We start from the raw sequence: 24,950 nt of genomic DNA on the forward strand, positions 1-24,950 counted from the left end.
ATGGGATGATAACACGACCTGGGTTACTTGCCAACCACGTTTCTATCTCTTTGGCATAGTAGGTTTTCAAAGGCCGCATAAATCTGACGTCAAGTGGCTGCATTTTATGCGTTGAGTGAGGTGGCAAACATACAATATGAACATTGTTTTCACGTGCTTTATCTAACACAGCGAGGTTATTTGTGAGGGAATAATGCCCGTCAAGAATCAAAATGACACGGTCATTTGGAGATGGCTTTACATGACTCACAAAATGATCAAACCACTGAGTGAAAATGTGAGTATGTATCCAGCCATTTGGATGATAAGCTGTTATTGATCCTGCAGGTGCAAGGTCCACAAAAATTCCAATTTCTGATCATAAGACTAGCCAAAGTAATCCCTGTTTATGATAATTTAATCGAATTAAAATAAACGCAGTTGCCAAAATTTTACTACAATAAATGATGAAATATTGTTACCTCATGATAGTATTGCGTAAATTACATATAAAAATTCGTGAGAGAACGAGTTCCCCCAATATGCGATAGGTATCGTAATATGCGACACTGTCTCGTATTTGGATCCCCATACTATCGCATATTAGGAATTTCGCCATCTTACACAAAGAATCACGCATTTGCTAACAACATTAGTTGGAAAATGAACATAATTGTCAATAATTATAAGTAATACCGTCACAAATAACAACAACAAAAGAGTGCAGTAAATCCACTCACCTTTAAGCTGAAATATTGTCTCAACACCGATGTCGCAAAAACTCCAAACACAAGAAATTTTGTATCAACCTCTACGTACTGTGTCGGGCTCAACTATGGCGTCCTGCTCGCTGTGTCGTCGTCTGGAACGCAACAGACGTGTTTAAGAAACTCTCCACCAGAGTGCAACCCCTAACATGAGCACAGTCGGGGTGTCTCATATTAGGGCACTATCGCATAATAGGCACCTTTCCTCTACCCTATGGCATGAACCAGAATTTCTTTAATTCCGGCATCGTGGTCCTAATGCGAATGTTGGAATTATGCCAGTATGGACCTCGACAGCGCGCAACTTCTTTCCTGGAAATAAAACCCGTACGTTTACAGCAATTTAATGCTTTAGAGCGAAGCCCATTATAAGCAACTTGATCTGCCTTTTAGTTCTTTCACCATCGTGACTCTGCGCATCGTGTAAACGGTAACTTCATAAAAGCAGTTCCATGTGGAATTCCTAACTCATGAAATGAATGTTGAATAGATCTGATACGACTTTTAACCAAATTTGGCCTAAGACGTCCATATTTGCGGATCTCCTGAACATTTGTTATGATGTACGGAACACATGGTCTTAATAACAGTAATTACGAAGTCTTTAAAATATGGGTTACACGAAATTTTGTTGTGCGATTGTTGCAAGCTCAATTTTTTCGAAACAAAAGATATACCACGAGGTGGTGCAGTGGTTAGTACAGTGGACTCGCGTTCGGGAGGACGGCGGTTCAAACCCGCGTCCGGCCATTCTAATTTAGGTTTGTTTTAATGATTTCCCTAAATCGCTCCGGCAAACGCCGGGATGGTTCCTTTTTAAAGGGCACGGCCGACTTCCTTCCCCGTCCTTCCCCCATCCGGTGGGACCGACCACCTCACTGTCTGGTCCCCTCCCACAAATCAACCAACCAACCAATCAATGAAAGATATGAGCGGACACTTGCTGTCCCAGTGAACGTAGCCATTCTGAAACAACTGAAGATAGCCCATACGGTGGTGTGCTTCAGTACAACGAAAGTTCGTAAATAAAGTTTGTTTCTTTTGTAAAGAAAGACATTACCAAGCGCTGTATCCACAAAAAATGCATGTAAGGCTGCAATACTGGTAAGACCTTATTGAAGTATCATACACTTGTCTTTAGAAAATTTCTTGCAATTAGAAGGTTGTTAGAGGAAAGGTGATAAACGTAGCCGTAATAGATGGTAGTCCCGCTGCTTTGTCCAATGTGTTAGACAACTTAATTGTGAAGTGGAATACTCGTACAACTCATAATGTACTGCAAACTGATTATCATTTTTCCACCTACAGAAAATCACCTTAGGCGATAAAAGTATCTGGAGACCGTCAGAAACATATCGCAAGAATTTAATGCCTTGGAATACAGGAATGAGTACTCAACAACATGGCTCAAAAGTTACGTACTGTATCTGCCAGTACACGCTGCAGCAGCAGAAAACCTGTCTGTGGAGTTGATCTTTTTTATCTTGGTACGCGTGAGTCACCAACTAGAAGAGAAAGTAGGCGTTATGATTAGCCTCGCTGATTCAGCGTCTAGGAGATTACGCACCGCAACAGAAGTGAACAGCCTTGCGTGTTATACAAGAAACTTTACGCAGCACCCGATCGTAGATACATGCTCGATGTATGTGCGACTGTCAAGAATATTCACGATGTCATTTGTAGAGACGCTATCTGTATCTTCGTTTAATATAGTTCCCGTATTAATTAGAGCCTACATTTCGCTGGCAAATGAATTTCTTTCAGCTGCAAACATTTCACTGCCACACAGTTTTCGTTGCTCTCCAAAGAGAGAGAGAGAGAGAGAGAGAGAGAGAGAGAGAGAGAGAGAGAGAGAGTGTACACGAAACAGTTCCCCTTGCCCTTGCTATTATCGGTTACGCTGGAGAAATGTTGAATATTTCAGTCATTCAGTTGAGCTGTGCTCTTTTAAAGACGAGAGAGAAATCTGCAGCACTATCATTCTGACTACAAGTTTTTCGGGCACGACGTCCGTGCCCTGTTTTTCTCACTAGGCTCAGAATATCACAGTGGCGAAGCGTTCCACGTGGAAGTGGTCATTGTGCAACGCCAACCTTGATCTGGATTGCAGGTTGAACCGACACGGTAGACTGCGGCCATTTAAAACAATAACGCAACCAGCCGCAGCACAACGCCGGCTCGCGGCCCCAAAACACAAGGTCGCACCAGTCACGCCACCGGTTCGCCGGTAACTGCTGCCTAGCCTCGCATCTCGACAACACTGTCAACCACCCAGAAAGTTTACTGTCGTTCGCAGCAGACAGCCACACGACTTGTTCTAACACAGATGCCTATGTCGTAATCTGGACCTCAGTATGGAGGGGCATGTGATTAGTGCATAGCGCTCCGCCGGCCGCAGATGGAGTTTCTGCACTGTGACCGCTACCTCGCTTACAGAAACTTCTCACTTGTTTTCAGGCGTTTGACTGTGTCCTGCGAAAAACCCCACCCCCACCAAGAGTAATCCTTGGCAGGAAACTAACACTGGTCCTTCGTGCTGACTGTTGACCGGAGGACAACTTTTTTTCCCAAAACTAGTTTCACCTTTTTATTAATTAGTCATTCTCCAAACTAAATTTTCTCCAGTGAACATATGACAGTTCGATCCTACAAACACGAAAGCAGATTAGTTGTTTTGTTAATAGAAACTCAAAGATTCTTGACATAACTGTGAGGAATGAGTTTTTATAGTAAAACCAGAAAACAAAAGTAAAAATCTGCTCCAAACGACGACTAATTATTAAATAACATCGCAGTAGTTCATAGGTCTATCTACAATCCACACTCTCCTACCTACGTGTCCCGATCTCGCCATTTCCATTTCATTTTCGTTACAGTCTGGTATGATACACTTGGTTCTTTTACTGTCTCTCCCAGCGATTCCCAACATGAATCTTTCCACTGATAGAGGAAATTTTGCTTTAGATATTTTCCTCGTTGTTAGTAGCCTACGTGCCACACTGACGTAAGTAAAAAAAACGGTAACAATTAATTATAAACTTTCCTTTTCTAACTCCGAAAATCTAAATAACTTTGCCAATAGCACTCAAGGCCATTTTTACTGTTCTGTTAATTTCACTTGCTGGCCATATAGTCGTACTTTTCCACAGATAGTTATGCGAACTTTCATTTTTGGTGTAAGGTGGCAAACGAGCAACGAAAACCTCAAAATAAAACACACATGAAACGATTTGCATGTGGTGTTACTTAAGATTATATCTGATAGGTAACAGTTGCAAAATAGAAACACAAACATTTATTGATCTTTCCGCTTCGCGTTTCGAAGTCGTGTCTCTCTCTCTCTCTCTCTCTCTCTGTGTCTGTGTGTGTGTGTGTGTGTGTGTGTGTGTGTGTGTGTGTGTGTGTGTGTGTGCTTTAGAATAAAACCTTTTCGCCGAAAGCTCACATATTTAGCAGTTTGTTCCTAGCGCCTATTTGCGACTTAGCTTCTCCTCCATATGGTGAGTAGCAATCTATACTTTTCATAATAATGTCATAAATCCATTTACACGTGGATTTAATTATAGTAAGAAGATGTAGACTATTTGTACGTACTATTTTTCTTGGCTATCTTTCTCGTTTTTTGTAGTATACGAAAGAAACTACTTCAGTGCATGTGTGTGTGGGTGACAAATAGCAATATAAATGCATATACCTTTCGGTAGTTAGCTGTTGGTTTTCCTCGTCGTATTTATGTTGCACACACTTAAAAAAATGGTTCAAATGGCTCTGAGCACTATGGGACTTAACTGCTTAGGTCATCAGTCGCCTAGAACTTAGAACTACTTAAACCTAACTAACCTAAGGACATCACACACATCGATGCCCGAGGCAGGATTCGAACCTGCGACCGTAGCGGTAGCGCGGTTCCAGACTATAGCGCCTAGAACCGCTCGGCCACTCCGGCCGGCTGCACACACTTCATACCGACATAAATATTTATTATTAAGAACTAATGAGGGCTACAACGTAATATAAGATCTTGCGAGAGGTGGCAGTATGTTAGTTGTTTTATTCCTGTTTAACTCTACAAACTAGAACATCACAGATATTCAGTGCCGTAACAGCATTGCGTGTTGACGATGGTGCTGAACGGCGGTTTAAAGCCTTGAGCTGTTGCTATCGGATCAATGAATATCTTAAAATGCTATAAAGTAAGTAACACGCGACATGTGACGGTTTATGTGTACATTAATTTCTGGTGGTCGCTGTGCCCCAGCAGGCAAGTCTTGCGTTTACTAAATTTCTTTACATGTTGATCCCCTCCTAGCAGCACCAGCCACTTCCTACACAATACACCCGCACACTCTTAACAGTTATTAACATAATGGAAACACCAGGGCAGGGATCTCCAATGCGCTGTACAGCTGCGATTCGTCGCGGACTCACTATGTGTCCTGTAGAGTACTGAACATCCCCCCACCCTCTCTCTCCCCTTCCCTTTCCGCGCGCTAGTGTGTGTGTGTGTGTGTGTGTGTGTGTGTGTGTGTGTGTGTGTGTGTGTGCCATTCTCGCCGGAAATACATTCATACCTGTGAACGACACTGAAATTACTGCTAGAGAAAGAACATTTATAGAGGTTAAAAGAAATCTGACAGAGGCTTTGCTAAATATTTTGGGGACTAGCGTGAAGAAATCTCCTGCGACCTAATCCAGAAAGAAACAAGTAAGCGCATTCCGCTTGTGTACTGAGAGGCCTCAACAAAGTTGGAAATAGCATGAAAAGGGATTAGACTACAACACTGCAAGTAACCGAAATAATTGGGAGTCACCTTAGACTGTACATTGTCATTTCAAAAACATTACACTGATGTAAGAGAAAAAGATGTGCAAGAAAAAATATTATACGTAAAATAACTGATTTACCCCGGTGAGCGCAACCTGAAGTTCTTCGATCATCAGCAACAATATGGGGCGTATCTAGCCACACCAAACAAGTAAGCGTCGTTTTAGATGAGACTGTTAGGATTATCACCTGATGTCTACACCAGTACACAAAATTTACCCTCTTGCGGTCATAGCACAACCAAATAACATCAGACGGAAAGTAGCCAGTAAAACAGAGAGAAAAGAAGCAGTAAATCGACCACGGTACTTAATGTATAACTACCTGACAGTTACAACTTGTCTAAGTCAAGGGAGAGCTTTATGCACCGGAAGGTACCGCTGGGCGGCCGCCCTGAGATCCAACACGTATCTTTATAGTTGGACACACTGCAAAATACAATCCTGTACCCCAAAGAGGAAATCGCACAAGGGCGGCAACTACAGTACAGTACATAGAAAGCACTGATTAAATTATGAACAGTAATCGCCAAATCAGTGAAGAAAGACAGACGATTGAACATTTGCTCAAGTGTCTACGGAACATATATTTTTGTTCAATGGCAAGGCCTTTAAAGCTGGAGAGTTTTGGAGGAAGAGAGTTTAGATCGGAGCACGGAAAGTACAGTACGTGAATACTGACGGGCACCTGCACAATGATACTCTGACACATCCCGTACGATAGGGCAAATATGATCAGATGTCCTAAAACTGTCATTTAATACGTAATACAGTACAAGAGAACAGCTGAAATAGTTAAACAGGAATATGCGGCTCATAAAGTTCACGCTAAATTGTAGATCCCCTTGTTGCTGGACGGGCATGCCAATTCAAAGGTCGTAAAAATGCAAGGGCATACCACCTCCAAGTGTCGTAGTTAGTAATGCACAGTGATGTTCAAACCAAACTTCCGGTTGATGAGAGCCTTACTTCACTCACAACGATAACGGATGTGCCTAATCTGATGTGATCGCACTTTAAGTTAGTCACACAGTGCAGCACCCGTTTGCTGCGAGTGAATAACGAGAAGAGTGCTTCGCAGGCAGCTGCTGAGGCGCAGAAGCGCGTTCGCAGGCGCTGCGTCACAGCCAGGAAGCGGCGCTCCCACGCCGCGCTATTATTCGGCCGTGATGCAACCGTGGCGACCAGTTCTGCCGTTCTGCACTGTCCGCAGCTCCCTATCTGACGTACAGTACGTACCGGAGGCCGTAACGCCCTCTTTGTCACTCTTGTCGCTAGCAGTCGACAGGCAGGGCACGTGCTATCGCCACCGCACCGTTAACACATTTCTGTTGCGCGATGTGCAGTCAAGCTGATGTCAACATCCTTCCACATGTTACAATGTTCACAAGCACTGGTGGGGCCACCAGTCCTTGTGAACTTTGTAACATGTGGAAGGAGAAAAGTGTCTGAAATTTTCATACCACGTAGTCGATACAATGCAACTATACAAATGATGAATTACTGATCACTTCTTTTTCACCAGTTTATTTGGTCGCTAATATCAGTTCACTCACTAAAAATTTGTCTCTGCCAGATCCTCACGGAAAAGGACCATGACCATCGAGGTTGAAACAGTGTAGAAAAATATTAGATATTAAATCATTTTATATTAAGATCTGTCGGATTATTCCCGAAACGAGAAAACAGATTTTTAGACTGTTGGTATTCGTGACCAAATAACGAGGTGGAAAAAGCCGTGCTCAGTATTTACATAATTATTGCATCCCTCCCGCGCGACTTCGTCACAACCTAACTGTGCATAGTCTACTATTTTTGAATACTTGAAATGTGTGAAGTGTGGCTCTGGGGCTACATGCGTAACTGGTAGGCTACGAACACGATGGGCTGGGGTTCTACCTCCAGTAGTCCGAGGATACTTTTATTTACATCTTTTTCCTCTTTTTCCTCTAGAAAAACCCCTATTTTCCCCGTGGTCCGGAGTCCACATAAATTGTTAGTCCTCCTGTTACTGACTGTAAGGCAATTCAAAGGTTTAAAGAAAGGCAAGGGCATAGTACATTCTATAGGAATCTGCCTAGCAAATAAGTGTGATGTTTACCCAGCCTCCGGACTGTTGACACTCTTTTATGGTGAGGAGCCTCTCACGTGCTGCAATCACAGTTGATAAACGTCGTGTCATGGAATCCAACAGGGCCTAGATATGTTCCAAAGAATAAGTCATCATTCATCATCATCATCTTGGACAGTTCCCAGCCACTGGCTGGGTCTGTCGGGAACACAAGCCTCTCCATCGTGTTCTGTCTTTCCACCATTCCCCCTCTTCCACCTTCGTCCAGTTCTCTCCTCTTCTCGTCACACATTCCTTCACTCCCTTCACCCACCTATCTCTTGGTCTTCCTCTGGGCCTCTTCCCCTACAGTTGCAGATCAAACATCCTCTTTGGAATTCTTCCCTCATCCATTCTCTTCATGTGTCCATACCACTGCAGTCTTGATTTTTCTATCCTGTCCTGTACTGGTTCCTCCTTTAGTCTTTCCCTCACATACACATTTCGCAATCTGTCTCGTCTTGTTACACTCAACCTGCTCCTCTGGAACTTCATTTCACTAGCCTGTATTCTACTTTTTTCGCTTTTGTGCGTTACCCATGTCTCACTTCCGTATGCCAATATGGGGACAAAGTAGGTTCGGTATATAATTCCCTTGGATTTCTGTGGCACCTCCTTGCTCCAAATAAGCCCCCTAATGCATTTGTAGAACTGCCCTGCTTTTCTGCACCTTTCATTTATTTCCATTGCGTTTCCCCCCTTACTTTCAATCATGCTTCCCAGGTGCTTGAAGTTCTCTACCACTTGTAGTTTTTCCCCTCCACAAGTCATCATTCTGTTTGCAAAATAAAGGATAATTAGTAAGTTTTAAAAAAAGATGTCGCTAATTTTGTAGTCCTATATGGTACCTTCGATGGCATATGTCTTCCATGTTTCATGAAAAACAGTAGACTTGAGGTCGAATGTTCGGCACCGAAAGAGACAAATGAATATGTATGCAATTAGATAAAAATAATCTTTCTCCAGGTTAATGCATTTATTTCTAAAGGAACTTTGGCATCGGGAACACTGTGTACTTGGAATTACGAAGTGTCGGATCAGCCATGTTACTCAATGGATTTGGACACGTCGACTTCAGCCTGGTCTCATACTTAAAGAAATGACTAGAAAATATTTTTTGACACCAGGGAAGCATTAATGGCAGCAATAGGTGAATCTTTCACAATTTACATAATCGCAGTTCAGAGGCGAAATGTACTCACCCAAAAAAAACCAGGAAGAAGTCTCATGAACATGAAGAAAAATTTATTGTAAAATGAGTCGGTCCGAGTCTTTTAGTCACGAGAGTTACTGGTGTTCAACAACCCTTTGAAGACAATCTCATCAGAGACAGAAGAACAGAAACTCAGCTAGGGGAAGTAAATCGACTTCATCTGTGTAGAAAAATGACGGGAAACAAGTGGGTGAATGCACATGCCGTAACAATGTGTCGTCTCTCTCGGTGAAAGGGAGGGGGCCAGTGGGGGGCACCGTCTCACCATCATCTCCACTGTCTACTTTTAAACCATATTATTTCCCAACGAGAAATGTACAGCGGGACAGTTGATCGTGCCGAGGCATATACATACACAACATCGACCCAAGTGAATATCGACCGCACTGCTATACACAATTAACAGCATACTGGAAACTAAAAAACTGATTTGTGTTATGTGTTCCAGCTGACAGAGGAAACTGTCACCGCAATCCGAGTTATAGTCGATTGGGTCAACGACGCTTTCTGGCATGTCTTGGTACTTTAATTTTTGCATACTTTCCTACTGTTAGCCAGTAAAGTGCCAAATATTTCTACAAGGAGGTAGTCTCGGTCAAAACTAAAGTTCTTATAATGATATTTGCGGAAACCAACACCTGCTGAGATACGGGCCAATCTTAGCTCTCATTCTCATCCGTCTGTTACACAGCAATCGTGTGTTTCAGAATTCCTATTACAGGCTCCCCGAGGTTTATAAGGGAAGTTTGACTATAGGGTGAAATCCCTCGTTTCACGGTACGTACACACACAATGAGGGCGCCGTTGTCTAGATCTGTTGTACAGGGCAAATGAGATAAACCGGCTATGTGGCGTACCTTACAGAACGTGACACCAGGTCTTACAACAGTCTTACGAGATGCAGCGAACCTCCCCTGGGCCCCGGACGCGTTCGCGATTACGTCTGGCAAGGCCAACTAGTGTGACCTCCCAAGTTCGTAGTGGGGTCCGTATTTCTAGAGAGGTTCCTCTGTTGTAATTATGACATAACGCATCATTCAGTAGGACTCCAGCAACGGCTGCGAGAAATAGGTACGTTGACTGGAGGGTTGACTGTGCAGCTCCATGTAACCGCCGCGCTCTCGACCTTGAAAGAGGACGTTCTTCGTCACGTAGAAGAGAACCCGAGCCGAGTACTCGAAACTTTTCCCTTGCCATTGGCTCCTGCAGGACACAAATCAGAGCTCATTTCCTCCGTTGGGTGCTGATATCGAAGCGGAAGATCTGAAAGCGACCCTATCTTCAAATTTATTTTACATCCAAACGGTAGATTTCCGGACACGTGTTCTTTATCAAAATTATGTCTACTTAAGCCGCCCTAAAACCTAGAAACCGGTAACAAGAATTGTGAATCGCCTGCTTCTACGTAACATTGGTAGGAATGAGAGAAGAGAACAGGTAATGGTTTCTGTATAGATCACTACAAGAACTTCTCTTCTAGTTTTGACCAACAGTACATCCTGTATGAATATGAGACTTTTCTTATGATCGTATCTACACTGAAGAGCCAAAGAAACTAGTACACCTGCCTAATACCGTGTAGGACCCCCGCGAGCACGCAGAAGTACCGCAACACGACACAGCATGGACTCGACTAATGTCTGAAGTAGTGCTGGAGGCAACTGACACTATGAATCCGGCACGGCAGTCCATAAATCCGCAAGAGTACGAGCGGGTGGAGATCTCTTCTGAACAGCACATTGAGAGGCATCCCAGATATGCTCAATAATTTTCGTGTCTGGGAAGTTTGGTCCAACGGAAGTGTTTAAACTCAGAAGAGTTTTCCTGGAACCACTCTGTAGCAATTCGGGACATGTGGTGTGTCGCAGTGTCCTGCAGGAATTGCCCAAGGTCGTCGGAATGCAATGTGGACATGAATGGATGCAGGTGATCAGACAGGATGCTTACGAACCTGTCACCTATCACAGTCGTATCTAGACGTATCAAGGGTCCCACATCACTAACTGCACACGCCCCACACCACTACAGAGTCTCCACCACCTTGAACCGTCCCCTGCTGACATGTAGGGTCCATGGATTCATGAGGTTGTCTCCGTATCCGTACACGTACATCCGGTCGATAGAATTTGAAACGAAACTCGTACGACCAGGCAATGTGTTTCCAGTCATCAAAAGCCCAATGTCGGTGCTGATGGGCCCAGGCGAGGCGTTAAGCTTTGTGTCGTGTAGTCATCAAGAGTGGGCTTCGGCTCCGAAAGCTCATATCGATAGTGCTTCGTTGAATGGTTCGCACGCAGGCACTTGTCGACGAAACAGCATTGAAATCTGCAGCAATTTGCGGAAGGGTTACACTTTTGTCACGTTGAACGAATTCTCTTCAGTCGTCGTTGCTCCCATTCTTGCTGGATCTTTTTCCGCCGCAGCGATGTCTGAGATTTGATGTTCCACCGGATTCCTGATATTCACGGTACACTCGTGAAATGGCTGTACAGGAAAATCCCCACTTCACCGCTACGGGGACTGATGACCTAAGATGTTAAGTCCCATAGTGCTAAGAGACCATTTCACCGCTACCTCAGAGATGCTGGTTCCCATCGCTGGTGCGGCGACTACAACACGACGTTCAAAGTCACTTAAATCTTGATAACCTTCCATTGTAGCAGCAGTAACAGATCTAACAACTACGCTAAATACTACTTGTCAAAATGGTTCAAATGGCTCTGAGCACTATGGGACTTAACATCTGTAGTCATCAGGCCCCTAGAACTTAGAACTACTTAAACCTAACTAAAGACATCACACACATACACGACCGAGGCAGGATTCGAAACTGCGATCGTAGCAGACGCGCGGTTCAAGACTGAAGCGCCTAGAACCACTCGGCCACCGCGGCCGGCAATACTTGTCATACGAGTATATAGGCGTTGCCGACCATAGCGCCTTATTCTGCCTGTTTACATATCTCTGTATTTGAATACGCATGCCTATACCAGTTTCTTTGGCGCTTCGGTGTATTTCACACTTCATAGTGACGATACGGTCCAAACTGGCCAAGTTAAGCATACAACATTTTAGTTAGCTGAATCATGTTTTTGGGCCGATATGTACGATCTGTGCACTCAAGGATACGGAAAACAGTTGATAATGATGTCACCACAAGCATCTGTCAATATTACCTGTCCTGGAGCCATTGCTACACAGCAGTAGATTTTCTTTTTTTTTCCTCCTAGAAAACAGGTGCCAAAGAAAACAACTAAGATAGGCGTCGGCAAGCTGGCTGCCCGAGCAGTGGCGCAGATATCTTATCTCGCACTTGGGTGTCGCCTGACCGTAACACAGTTTGCAATGAAGCAAGCAAGAGGGGGCAGGCAGACTCTACACGCTTGACTTGTCGACGGCGCCGTCCTTTCAGAACACAGTTTACGGGCGCAGGCAGCTCTCTCCGCCTGACAAGAACGGAGCACGGGCGACCGCAGACCTCAGAACAATGTTTAGCGCAGCTCCAGCTAGCGCCGCGGCGCGCTTTCCCTCCGGCTACGGACGCCGGCCACATCCTGTTGCCAACTCTGCGCGCGGAATTCCGATAAAGAAGCGGCGATAACACACAAACCGAGTGAGCAGGTGGCATCGCAAACTCGGCGCACGTTCGGGCGCGGCGGAAGGCGGCCACAGCCCGTGACACGGCGCTCGCCTGTCGCACGGCTGCCCCACATATACGAGCCACGCTAACACTAGACTAGATTACAGCTTCCGTGCGGTTCTCTACATTCAGGATTATCAACGACTAAACCCATGCGCGTCGCCCACTCACAAATGAGAGCAGCTCTTTTTATAGAAACTGGCTTGCCGATTTCAGTAGCACTCAGAAACATCAAGAAAACAACCGTGCACTACACCTGGCTTTTATGGACCCCGATCAAGTTTTCGAAAGAGCCGCCCCCCCTCCCTCCACCCATGAGCCCAAATGGCAAGCGCTTCGTAACGACAGTATTATACCAGCATATGTGCGGTGTATTCGGGTTGTCCTTGATTTGCATGTGAGGTTGTGTCTGTACCCAACCTGAAAGATAACCTTTCACAACGCAAAGGCACTAATTATTACGCGTTTCAACGTTAGGTGGACTGATAAAGCAAGGAATGAGAAGAGAGGAGAGGAAAGGTTTACATGAAAAAGACTGGAAATAAGAAGGGACAGGACAAAAAGGCATGCTACACATTTACAAACGTTCATCTATCCAAAGGCATCCTAATGATGACACTGCAGTGAAAAACTGGTGTTTCTGAATTGCGAGTACTCGAGCCTACATTTTGGCTCTGAAGTGCTAAGTCACAAGAAAATGCTCAACCATCTGTCAACCATCTTAGCGGTGAAGTTTATACATCTGAAATACACCCGGTGGATCCATAAGGCTCGTTATGAGTATGTTGGAAAAAAAGGGCGCTACAAGCGCTACATAGACTGGAAATAAAAATGCTGTGCGGATCAATAATGGACGTCACAAGGATGCGGCATCTGAAAAACGAACATTCAAGGGGAACGGTGGGGAGTGATAGCAGCAATCAACAGATTATAAGCAACACGCCTTACGTTGTATGGAAGGGGGCTGGATCATCGTGTAACGTCCAGTCGACGACGAGGTCATTAGAGACATAGCTCAATTGGGGGCAGGGTAGCATTCTTTTTATAAGAACAATCCCGGTTACTCCCTGAAGCGATTTAAGGTAACCACAGAAAACCCACATATTAATGGCCAGGCTGGAATATGAACCTCTCCCTTCCTTAATGCGAGTCCAATGTCTTACCACCGCGCCACTTTGCTGGGCATAGAGTGATAGTAGAGTGGAAATGTGCAGCAGAAGTAGTCAGTTACTACACAGATTGTGTAATACATTTAGTGATATTCTTACGTGCTTCCGAGTCGAAGTGAACAGTAGCTATTTATCAGTTTTTAGTAGTACTATTTATTCTATTGTAACATGTTACGTATTTTTCGATGTTGTATAGAGTGATACTTGTTTTGTACTTTCCCGCCGGAGTAGCCGCTAGCGTGCAGTGAATTACTGACAGTGACTGGCTCAATGCTATCTATTAGCTTGCGTTTATCTTTCTAAGTTTGGTAGTGCAAATACTCATCTAGATGGATACATAGCCGGAAATGGTGATAACTCCATAGCAAAACACACCCTCCGTTATGATCCAGGAGGAAGCAGACATAGTGATGGTCCCAAAAAGCAATCGTTAGAAAAGATCAAGGAAGACATGTAAGCAGAACGCTGTGGCGGAAAGCAATCAAGCGGATGGACCGTGCATCAGTGCGGAACTCCCGATAGGAAAGGAGACTTATTCCGTTCCTGTGTCCAGACACATACTGGGTGACATTTCGTTGGGAAAAAGGGAAAATATTGACGATGCGGCTCGTTTATTAGAGCATTGGATTCGCATTCAGGTGCAGTCAGGTTCAAATTTTTGTTAATCGATCCATATATACGTATCCTGTGTGCTCTCTAAATCGCTTAAGGGGAATCTGTAGTGTAATAAATATGTAATGTACTGAATCGACGGTGAGAAAGCTAAGTGGCAAAGACGTTATCTGAGAGAGACTATGATAATTATATCGTTGACTCCGAATATTACTCTCTCTGTGGTTTACTCGTAACTAGGGGTAACTAGAGTTTTCTGTTCGCTTCTTTTGATGTTATGTGGAGAATTGTACAAGAGACACAATAAACCGTTATTATTTCATGAGAACAAAAGTGAGCGTCTTGACCTTTATTAGTATTTTTGGAAGTATTGAAATAGCAGAATTGTTTCAGATTGAATGCGACGTGTACGGGAAGAGACGTGGACAACAGCACTCGAACCTGCAATCTCATATATGAATAGTTGCTAAAAATATCCAGCCGTCTCTCCAAAGACTCTTCACACGCGCCAACAAACAGTAATTCTTTTAACAGCACTATCAGAGACAATTTTATCACGTTTTTACGACCTTTTACTGCGAGCATAACACATCGACAACAGACAAACAAAAAATAGACAAACACACATAAGAATCTACCACAAATCTCACTGTTGCACAGTTGAAAAGGGAGCGGCCGATTTTATTTTATTACATCCCACTGTCTTGAAACAGCCTGTCTACATACCCAGAATTGAGCTTTTATCAATAATGAATCATGAATGAACTTTTATCATTTATCTTCCACTTCCATATGCGCTGTGACAAAGGAAAGTCATACCGCTAGCGATATCGTTGGCGGAAGACAGAATTCCTGACCGAGCTACAAAAAGCTTGCATAGCCAGGGGTAAAACGGGTAACTACGCGTATGCTAAATGAAACAATTACTCTTCCCGACAGGGATGGTGTACGCCCAGTACATTTTCGTATCTTGTTAAACCGAATTCGTTGTCCGTTTCTAATGACATCGCTGTAATCGTCTTGAAAAATATGGAAAAGCAATAAGAGATGGAGAGAGTGGTGAGGATCAAACTACACAAAAACAAACTTCTAACATTACAGTACTACAACGAGTTCTTTAAAGCAAAGTTGAAGGAACTTTAGCTTTTGTCACTGTGTATGCTCCCGCAAGCAACGGCTTTTGCGCCAGGGGCGGCGGCTTCTGCAGCTTTTTACCTAAAGTAATAAATGCGACAGTGTAACTATCACATATTTTCGTTTCACTGCACATTCATTTTTATCAAAATTGATCAATGTTATCACTGGTCGTGAAGCCAAGTAAAGAGGAGGAACTTTTATATTGACGTCGTAAGGTTTCGATAACTGCCTTTCAACAAAGGTCTCCATTTTACGCGAATCATCATGGTAAAATTTGATAATTGTTTATACGATTGTTGGCAGCAAAAAAACATGAATTATCTCATAATCTATCTCCTTGGCAGTATATTTGACATTTCGAGTTTCTTGAAGTTCAGTACCTTTCGTACTCACGAACCTACAGGCTTTTTATAACCGTTACGGCTAAAATGCACATACTTCGTGTGGAGTTCCACCCGTGAAGTTTTATATAAGGTATACGTCTGCAAATTACGTCAAGCTGATCTACTGACAGGAAGAACGGCAGATCAGAACAAGAGAAATATCGGCTCGCTGAGTTTGTAGGCCGCCTCTAATGACAGTCCGCCCCCTCTCCCTCACCAAAAAGTTAGGGAATTCAGTGAGCACTCGGAAAAATCCTGAAGTCGGCTGTACTTGGTTACGTCATGGATCTTAGACGATCCCTCACAAGTCGCAAATGAACTAAACGTATGTAGCCGAAGTATACCATCTCTCATGGCACACTTTGAAGGTATTGTAAGATGACTCCCACATGAAAATCCGAGCCTATTAAATAATTCTTAGGCTCCAACTTTCGAAATATCATCTAGGATGCAAGTCAATGACGTAATCAGTAAAGTATCCAGCCGTCGTATAAGGAGTAAGAGGCTTCAGGATTTTTCCGAGTGCTCAATAAATTTCCTGGCAGTGTTTTGTATTTGAAGGGGTGGCGACGAGGAATGACATAGTATAATTACATTAAAGTACATCAATAATAATAATAATAATAATAATAATAATAGTGTCCTTAAGTAGTTGCATTTCATGACGATGATCGCCTGAAATGATGTTATTCCTGCGCTTCTGAGATTCTTTTCCCCTACTTTTCGCCGGCTGCTCAGTTTCCTCAGCAACTGCTGCGGTCCTTTTTTCCTGGGCGACGACCGAGAACCAGTAAATCTTCCTGTTTGGTTTGTTACTCCTTTGGTGTTCAAACGGGTTGGGTGCACTTAGTCGTGTTCCCCAGCCTCGACCTCTTCCAGCATTTTTTAACCTGCCGGTTGGCACTACAGCACGCCCAGCTCTCAGCTTTAATGGAGCACTCAAGGCACACCGCCACGTTAAGGCGGCACCCAATGAAGGGATAATACGCGCAGATCCCAATAAAGTGGCTTTTTCTGTCAACTACAAAAAATCACTTTACTGGGATCTGTATGCTTCAAGGGGGCTCATTTTGATATTAGTTACACACTGCGTTCTGGAAGACCATCGGGGTTTGATGATGATCGTTTAAACGCGTTAATCCACAATAAGAACTGGCACATGTGATCAACTGTGATCACACCACCATCATCCGATATTTGGATGTAATGGGGAAAGTTCAAACAGTGGGTGTATGGGTATCGCAGACCCTAAGCCAAAATCACAATTATCAGCGGCTGGCCATATGTGCATCTCTCCACTCTCGTGGACAACACCGACCATTCCTCTCCTATATCGTTAATGGTGACGAGAAATGATGTCTTTATGCTAACATACGGAAAAGAGAGGAATGGCTGAGCCCAAACGAAAACATCAACTCCCAGTAGAAGGACCTGTGGGGATCCACGAAAGGTAATGTTGTGCATATGGTGGAACGATGACGGTATGGTGCGCTTCAAATTGCTTCCCCTAGGTGTAACCATCACTGCTGACATTTGCCGTCAACAATTGAGACGTCTTCCAGGTGCAATCCAGCAACAAGCACGATGAAGACTGCGTGAATTGATGCTACTCTACTATAACGCTTGCCCGCATCCTGTTCTATTGACAAGAAAGACTATACAGGAGTTGGGATGGAACTTATTCCGCAGTCACCTTATTCAACAATTTTTCTCCCACAGATTTTCACCTTTTCCGCTGTATCGAATAAGCTTCCAGAAACTTCGTTTCTGAATGAAAACGTGCTCCGAACATGGCTTGACGAGTTCTTCGCCTCGAAACCACGTGATTTCTACAGTCGCGGAACCAAAAAGTTAGCATAGCGCTGGCAGATTGTTGTAAATGATGGACACTATATTATTGGTGACTTAAGTCTGTTATGTGTACCTGTTGTGTTTATTAAGCTTACGGAAATCGCAACAAACTAAGGCATCAATCCAACAGCAATTATTATTATTATTATTATTATTATTATTATTATTATTATTATTATTATTACGGTGTATTGATAATTTTTACTTATGAACCGTCTGACAGCAACTGAATAAAACACAATTTTAGTGCCATACGCGTTTCGCCTTTATTTTCTGCAAGGCATCATCAGTGGTCTGGAATATGTACATATGTTAGCTATTTAATTTACATTTTTGTCACTGTCTCTATAGGTCATAAACAGTTCTGATGGTTGGTATTTCCTATTAAGTACTAATGTTTTGAACTGTACTTACAGGTTGCGTGGACAATTTCTTACATATTACGCTCCTGTTGCCTTTTTTATGTTGTTGTTCTTCTTATGAATGCAAGAGGAGCGTAATATATAAGAAATTGTCCACGCAACCTGTAAGTACAGTTCAAAACATTACTACTTAATAGGAAATACCAACCACCAGAACTGTTTATAACCTATAGGCACGGTGACAAAAATGTAAATTAAATAGCTAACATATGTACATATTCCAGGCCACTGATGATGCCTTGCAGAAAATAAAGGCGAAACGCGTATGGCACTAAAATTGTGTTTTATTCAGTTGGTGTCAGACGGTCCATAAGTAAAAATTATCAATACACCGTAATATAACACAACTGAGGAAGACAGGCCTATAAAAGTTGAAGATTATTATTATTATTATTATTATTACTAACAAGACAAGTTTGATGTTAGGAGCCGATATGTTACAGCTAAAGAACCCGAATGATCCTGACACCGAAGAGTCAAATAGCTGCGATACACTTTCCTGTTATAAGGCAAGCTTGCGTCCCCGGGCACGCCCGTGAATGAGACGGGAGGACCGCCGAGGCGTATACATAAATATGAGAAGCGAGACGGGGCCGGGGCCGGTCCGGGTCTTACCGCGCTTGACGACCTTCTTGTCGGCGTCGGCGTCCGCCTCCGAGAAGGAGGCGGCCTTGGCGAGGGATGCCTTCTTGCTCTTCTTGGCGGCGGCGGGCTGCAACGTGGCCGCCTTGGCGTCTGCGGTGGCGGCGGGCAGCGGCGAGGCGCCGCCGGGGGGCAGCGTCGCCGCCTTCCTGCCGTTGCGCTCGCTCAGCAGCAGCTTGGCCGACGCCGAGGGCCCGCCGTCAGGGGCGGCAGGTGTCACCGTCATGGCTGCGCAAGACGCCGCACCGCGGTCAGCCGGGCCGGGCTGTGCTGCGCTGACCAGAGGTGACTGGACTCAGCGAGGGGAAGCGGCCTGCGTCGCGCTGCGTCCAGGCAGTCTCGCCGCGGAGGTCTATCTCGCACTGGGGAGCCGCGCCCGAAAGCGGCCGCAGCGCCGCGGCCGCACCGCGATAAGGCGCCAGATAACGCCTCCTTACGAGGAGCTCGCAGGGGCCCGTTAAAGGGTACGTAGTACCCGACAAAGCAAACTTCAGATGCTACTTCTACGGACATACTCGGCAAGTCACTTCACCGTGTATGGCGGAGGGTACACCGTACTAATACTACAGATTTTCTATTCCTATTCCCGTGTTCAGCAAGGGGAAAATGCCTGTCTGTGCCCTTATTTCTCTTCTCTTAATCTCATGACCCCTACGCGAGATACACGATGCTAGGAGCTTAATGACTCTGCGGTCTTCTTCGAATAGACACTTAGATGACAAAAGTCACGGGACAGCGATATGCACATATACAGATGCCGGTAATACCGGGCATACAGAGTACAAAAGGGAGGTGCATTGGCGAAGCTGTCATCTGTACTCAGATGATTCGTGTGGACAGGTTTCCGGCGTGATAATGGCCTCACGACGGAAGTTAACAGACCTTGAACGCGAAATGGTAGCTGGCGCTAGATGCATGGGAATTCCGTTTCGGAAATCGGTAGGTTAGTTAGGTTTAAGTGGTTCTAAGTTCTAGGGAGCTGATGACCTCAGATGTTACGTCCCATAGTGCTCAGAACCATTTTTTATCCGTTGGGATAGTGCGGCGAAACTTAGCGTTAATGGCCTGTGGCAGCAGACGACAGACAGCCTTCTGCTAAACTGCAGCGCCTCTCCTGGGCTTGTGACCATATTGGCTGGACCCTAGACGACTGGGAAACCGTGGCCTGGTAAGATGAGTCATTTCAGTAAGTAAGACCTGATGGTAGGGTTACAGCGTAACGCAGATCCCACGGAGCCATGGACACAGGTTGTCAACAAGGTATTGTGTAAGCTGGTGTTGGCTCCACAGCGATGTGGGCTGTGTTTACACGTAATGGAATGGGTTCTCTGGTCTAACTGAACCAATCCTTGACTGGAAACGGTTTTGTTAGCTGCTTGAACATCTGCAGCCACTCTTGGACGTCATGTTCTCACACAACGACGGAGTGTTTATGGATCACAATGCACTATGTCACCGGGCCACAATTGTTCGTGATAGATTCGAAGAACAGTTTGGACAGTTGAGCGAATGATTTGGCCATCCAGATCACCTGCGTTGAATCCCATCGAACATTTGTGGGACATAATAGAGAGGTCAGTTCGTGCGCAAAATTCTGCACCGGCAACACTTTCGCAATTATGTAAGGCTATACAGGCAGTGTTTCTGCAGGGGCTTCCAAAGACTTGAGTCCATCCCACACAGAGTTGCTGCACTAAGCCGGTCAAAATGAGTTCAGACACGATAATGGGAAGTATCACATGACTTTTGTCAACTCAGTACTGGTTACCTAAATGTATCCAACAGGGCTTCCTCTTTCTTCCAAGCGATTTTATTTCAGGTCCCCGAAGATCTTTGGTACACTTCCGTATGGGCTTCACCGATATTTGCACCGCGTGTCTCAAATCTTTCGACATTTGCAATCATGCCTACTTGATAGGGACACTTTAGAATTGACCTCACTAGCGTCTTACATCCGCCAACGGCCTTGCGGCCGTGGTAACATCGGTTCCCGTCAGATCACCGAAGTGAAGCGCTGTCGGGCTGGGCTAGCACTTGGATGGGTGACCATCCGGTCCGCCGAGTGCTGTTAGCAAGCGGGGTGCACGCAGCCCTTGTGAGGCAAACTGAGGAGCTACTTGATTGAGAAGTAGCGGCTCCGGTCTCGTACACTGACATACGGCCGGGAGAGTGGTGTGCTGATCACATGCCCCTCCATATCCGCATCCAGTGACACCTGTGGTCTGGGGATGACACGGCGGCCTGTCGGTACCAGTGGGCCTTCCAAGGCCTGTTCGTGCGGAGTTTAGTTCAGGTTTTAGTGTCTTACGTTCAGTTTAGTTTAAAGATCCACGGCTCTTTCTATTCGCCCTCCCTGACATTGGTTTTACGTGATCGTCCCATTTCAATATTGCCCATATATACTTAGACCACAAGACGCGCGCAAGATGTTCACCGTTAATAGTGCGGTCAAAGAGAGCTGCAATTTATTCCACACAATTCAAATTTTATTCACGTCTATCTACACTTTATGTGCGATATTGTTCAAGCAGTAGATGAAGGTGAACGTGTAGATTCCTCCTTTCCGGATGCCAGAAAGGTGTTCTATACTGTGCAACCTTCGAACAATAAACAAGGTACGATCGTATGGATTACTTTCTCTGATATGAATTCATGACTAAAAGAATCCAGTACGTTACAATGGACGGGTAACGACAGAAAGTAACGTTAGTAACATTAGTCGTCCCCGGGGAAGCGTAACAGAACCTCTAATGGTCTCAATATCTGCCAGGTAAGGTCGGCAGCAGGCAAGATTGTTCATGTGTGTATCTTCACAATACAGTGTGCTTCAGACATTAATGCATATCTGAACGAACAGCTTGTGTCACTGAAAATTACAGCTGTGGTAATTATTACGAAATGAATTTGAATTTTGCGAATTCATACTGACGTCAGCTGTTCGCGACATGAGTTTGTGGCGGGCCGGGATTCGGGTGCGGATTTCTCGCTTATAGCGAGCTGTCACTTTAACCACTTAGGCCACGCGTGCACTCTTCCAGGACAGATTCAAACTTCCATATGTAGCAGCCCTCTCTAAGACCCGATTACGACATTAGTGGTGAGCATCTACAGCACGTCACGCCGTCTAAATATTTCGAGGTAAAATGAGAAAAGCTACGAAATAAGACGAACACGGGATCCCGTAGTTTGGAAGGCGAATGGAAGTGCTGGGAAAGGACAGCACGTCTGTAAAAGAAATAGCATACAAGACGCGCATGTCACCAGTTCCAGGAATATTATCTTTGAAGTCCGTAAGTACGCATCACTTCAGATACAGAATGAAATCAAAGATGCGCTGCTGAGATGGTAGCGGGTAGGTATGTCCCATACGAAAGTGTAACAGACATGGTTGGGGGAACTTAACTGAGAATCTTTGGAGGAAAGACGACGCTGCACTCGCGAAAAGCTTGTTGGATACATTCAGATAACAAATTTTCCAGGAAAACTGTGCTAAGTTTGCTGCCACCATCGCATATCTCGTGTACGGATTATGAGAATAAGATACCGCAGATTACGACAGGTACAGAAGCATACAGTCATTCGTCCTTCGCTCGTTACATCAACGGAATAGGATAAAACATTATAATAAGCCTACTGGTAGGAAATACCCTTCGGCAAGTACTGGACATTAGCTTGCGAAGTACGTACATAAATGATGAAGTAGAAAGAGACTGAGACAGCTACAGCGTACCATCTGGTGTTCATACATGCGAAGCCATCGCACACTGTCATTTTGCCATTATGAAACTCAGTGCCATTCGTGTGAATCCACGTCTAAATAAACCACTGGCCAGCTGAGTTCAGATACTCCACTTTCTTAGGAAAATCTGCAGCAGTAGGTCCTCTAGGCACCTATGTCTCGTCCTGGAGACTTACTGTGCCACCTTTGAAGACCGAATCTCGTGGGTGGTACACTGGTGCGATTCTCAATTGAAAAGGAAAACATTTACAAAATATCTCCATTTTGCAGACCAGTTTCGGTGCATTATAGCTCCGTTTTCATTCCACACAATCAATTTGCGGTTGCACAAGTCGTGAACCTGAAGTCTCATTTGCCGGTTTTTCAAGGCCGTATGTATGTATTCCTTTTATTTAAAGTCGGTGGGCAGTGCTAAGGTCTGACGTAAGTGTAGTACTTTTACAACACAAACGAATTGTTTGCGTTAAAACTGCAACTCTCATGCTCTTACAGGGCATTACACCAATTAATGGAATCATCAACTCAAAGGTGGTCACATCTCTCGTCTTCCTCTTACTTATCGATTAGGTCTTCCAGTAAGATATGGAATCGCCAGAGTTAAGCGTACAATCTAAATTTTTCGCGTACACAAAGCATTTTAAAGAATGAGACTAACTTTGTATGAAATAGAATCCCTAGTGCCGAACTAGAGGAGTTGGGGAGGTGGGAAAGGTTGTGTGTGAGTCTTTACATCTGTTATAGAACGCTTACTCACCGCCGCACATAAGCACGACACTCAAGGCTGAAGCAGCAGAAAACGATCATGTTTCATGCTGGTCGACAATGCTGAGAGAGGTGCCGGGCGCAGGTAGAACTAACGTCATCTCGTGACTAGGCACTACTACCTGCAAAGTCCTGACCAACGTTCGCTATAATTACGTAGAACCGGCGTGCGAGGGGGCGGCAAAAAACGTCTTCATACTTGGCAAATGGGCGCGGCAGCTTTACATTAACGTTACTGAATTTAAAGACTGCGAGGAGGAGGAGGAGAGAGTGACAGTGTCAAAGGAGAATACCAAGTGCCACGCTTGCGAATCTTTAGCTTAAAAGGTCGAGATGACATGTCAATTAAGGAGGAGGGGCAGGATACTGACCGGAATGGGTTTCAAGTGTGTGTACGGGGGAGAAATGCGTTAAACAGTAATTTCTGTGATACCATTAACAGCAGTTTGCGGCTACTGTGGTACAAAACAAAAATAATGGCAAAGAAGATTACAGTTTCATGGGAATGTGAGCACTGGATTTCTGGTGGTCAGTTATTTATTTAGATGATGCTTGGATTCGTGTAATTAACTGATAAAAACGCAGAAACGTGAAAAATTGAAAGGAATTTTCACAAATATCAGTCCATCAACATTTCAGTGTTGCTAGTCTTTTAGATAAAAAAAAAAATCAATCAATCCAATTTCTATGCATGTGTCAGTGTGACAGGACAGTAGAAATAATCAACAATATGAACTTACATTAAAAGGTAAAGGTCCAGTGCAAAGGAAAATAGTTATTGAAGATCATATCAAGGAGCAAGAACGGTAATTTAAATCTGTGGTATGTTGCACCATACTTAAATACATACAGCTTTACAAAATGTAGATCAAGATTGGACGTACATATGAAAGTGTTGACACGAAATTCCGAACCAAAGATTCAACGAGAGACGCACACGTTTTGTAAACGCGTTGCCTTTACAGTTCTTATTTCTGGAAGTGAAAGAGTACAAAACTGAGATGTCGAGACTGATTCTAGGAAAGTAAAACGATTAAGAGACACATTTGAGTATACTGTTTTGTACAAATGAAGGTGAGAAACTTTAAGAAACTTTCTTGGCGACTTCTCCCACTGTTGAGAGGTGAAGGCTAGGTTAAAGCTGGACTGAAAATTTCCCAGCCCCGACCAGGATTCGATCCCGCGACTTCTGTGTTTCTAGACACGCTCTTTAGCACTGACCACAGCACCGACTGAGATGTAGTGTTGCTATGTATGCCGAAAATTGAGTGGACTTGTAAGAGTACAGGAGATCTCCGCAAAATCGGCAAGGAAGAGGCTATGTAGCCACCAAAGACTAGAATGTGGGAATTGATGATCGGATACGTGTTACGACGTCAGGGAATAACTTTCACGTAGGTAAGGCGTCAAAGAGGGCAAACAATATGAGCCAGAGCAGAAATTGGAATATATTCCATAAATAACTGATGACGTTGCGTGTATGTGATACTCTTAGATGAAGAGGTTGGCACAGGAGAGGAAATCCTGGCGAGTCTCGCCAACCAAACACGAGAGAGAGGCAGAGAGGGACTGTGTGTGTGTGTGTGTGTGTGTGTGTGTGTGTGTGTGAGAGACCAGCAAAACAAAACAAGTGAAGATTTACTCAAGGTGTGCAAAAGTTGGTAGGCCATACAGGCAGGTTTGTAACAACAGTCATGAAG

General features: G+C 44.4%; 1 protein-coding gene across 6 annotated transcripts in view; it reads right to left on the bottom strand.

The window, feature by feature from the left end:
- Window positions 1-24,950, bottom strand: part of LOC124787972 (actin-binding LIM protein 1) — a 355,811-nt gene that overhangs the window by 233,156 nt on the left and 97,705 nt on the right. For 5 of the 6 annotated variants that reach the window (XM_047254982.1, XM_047254983.1, XM_047254981.1 and 2 more), the window contains exon 2: window positions 18,723-18,977. The exons of the other annotated variant lie outside the window; for it this stretch is intronic. In XM_047254982.1, the coding sequence (XP_047110938.1) occupies window positions 18,723-18,975 (253 nt within the window). In that variant the 5' untranslated portion in view covers window positions 18,976-18,977. The remainder of the gene's footprint in view (window positions 1-18,722; window positions 18,978-24,950) is intronic. 6 annotated transcript variants of the gene reach the window in all.

Source organism: Schistocerca piceifrons, chromosome 3 (assembly GCF_021461385.2).
Source record: "Schistocerca piceifrons isolate TAMUIC-IGC-003096 chromosome 3, iqSchPice1.1, whole genome shotgun sequence".
Taxonomy (NCBI): domain Eukaryota; kingdom Metazoa; phylum Arthropoda; class Insecta; order Orthoptera; family Acrididae; genus Schistocerca; species Schistocerca piceifrons.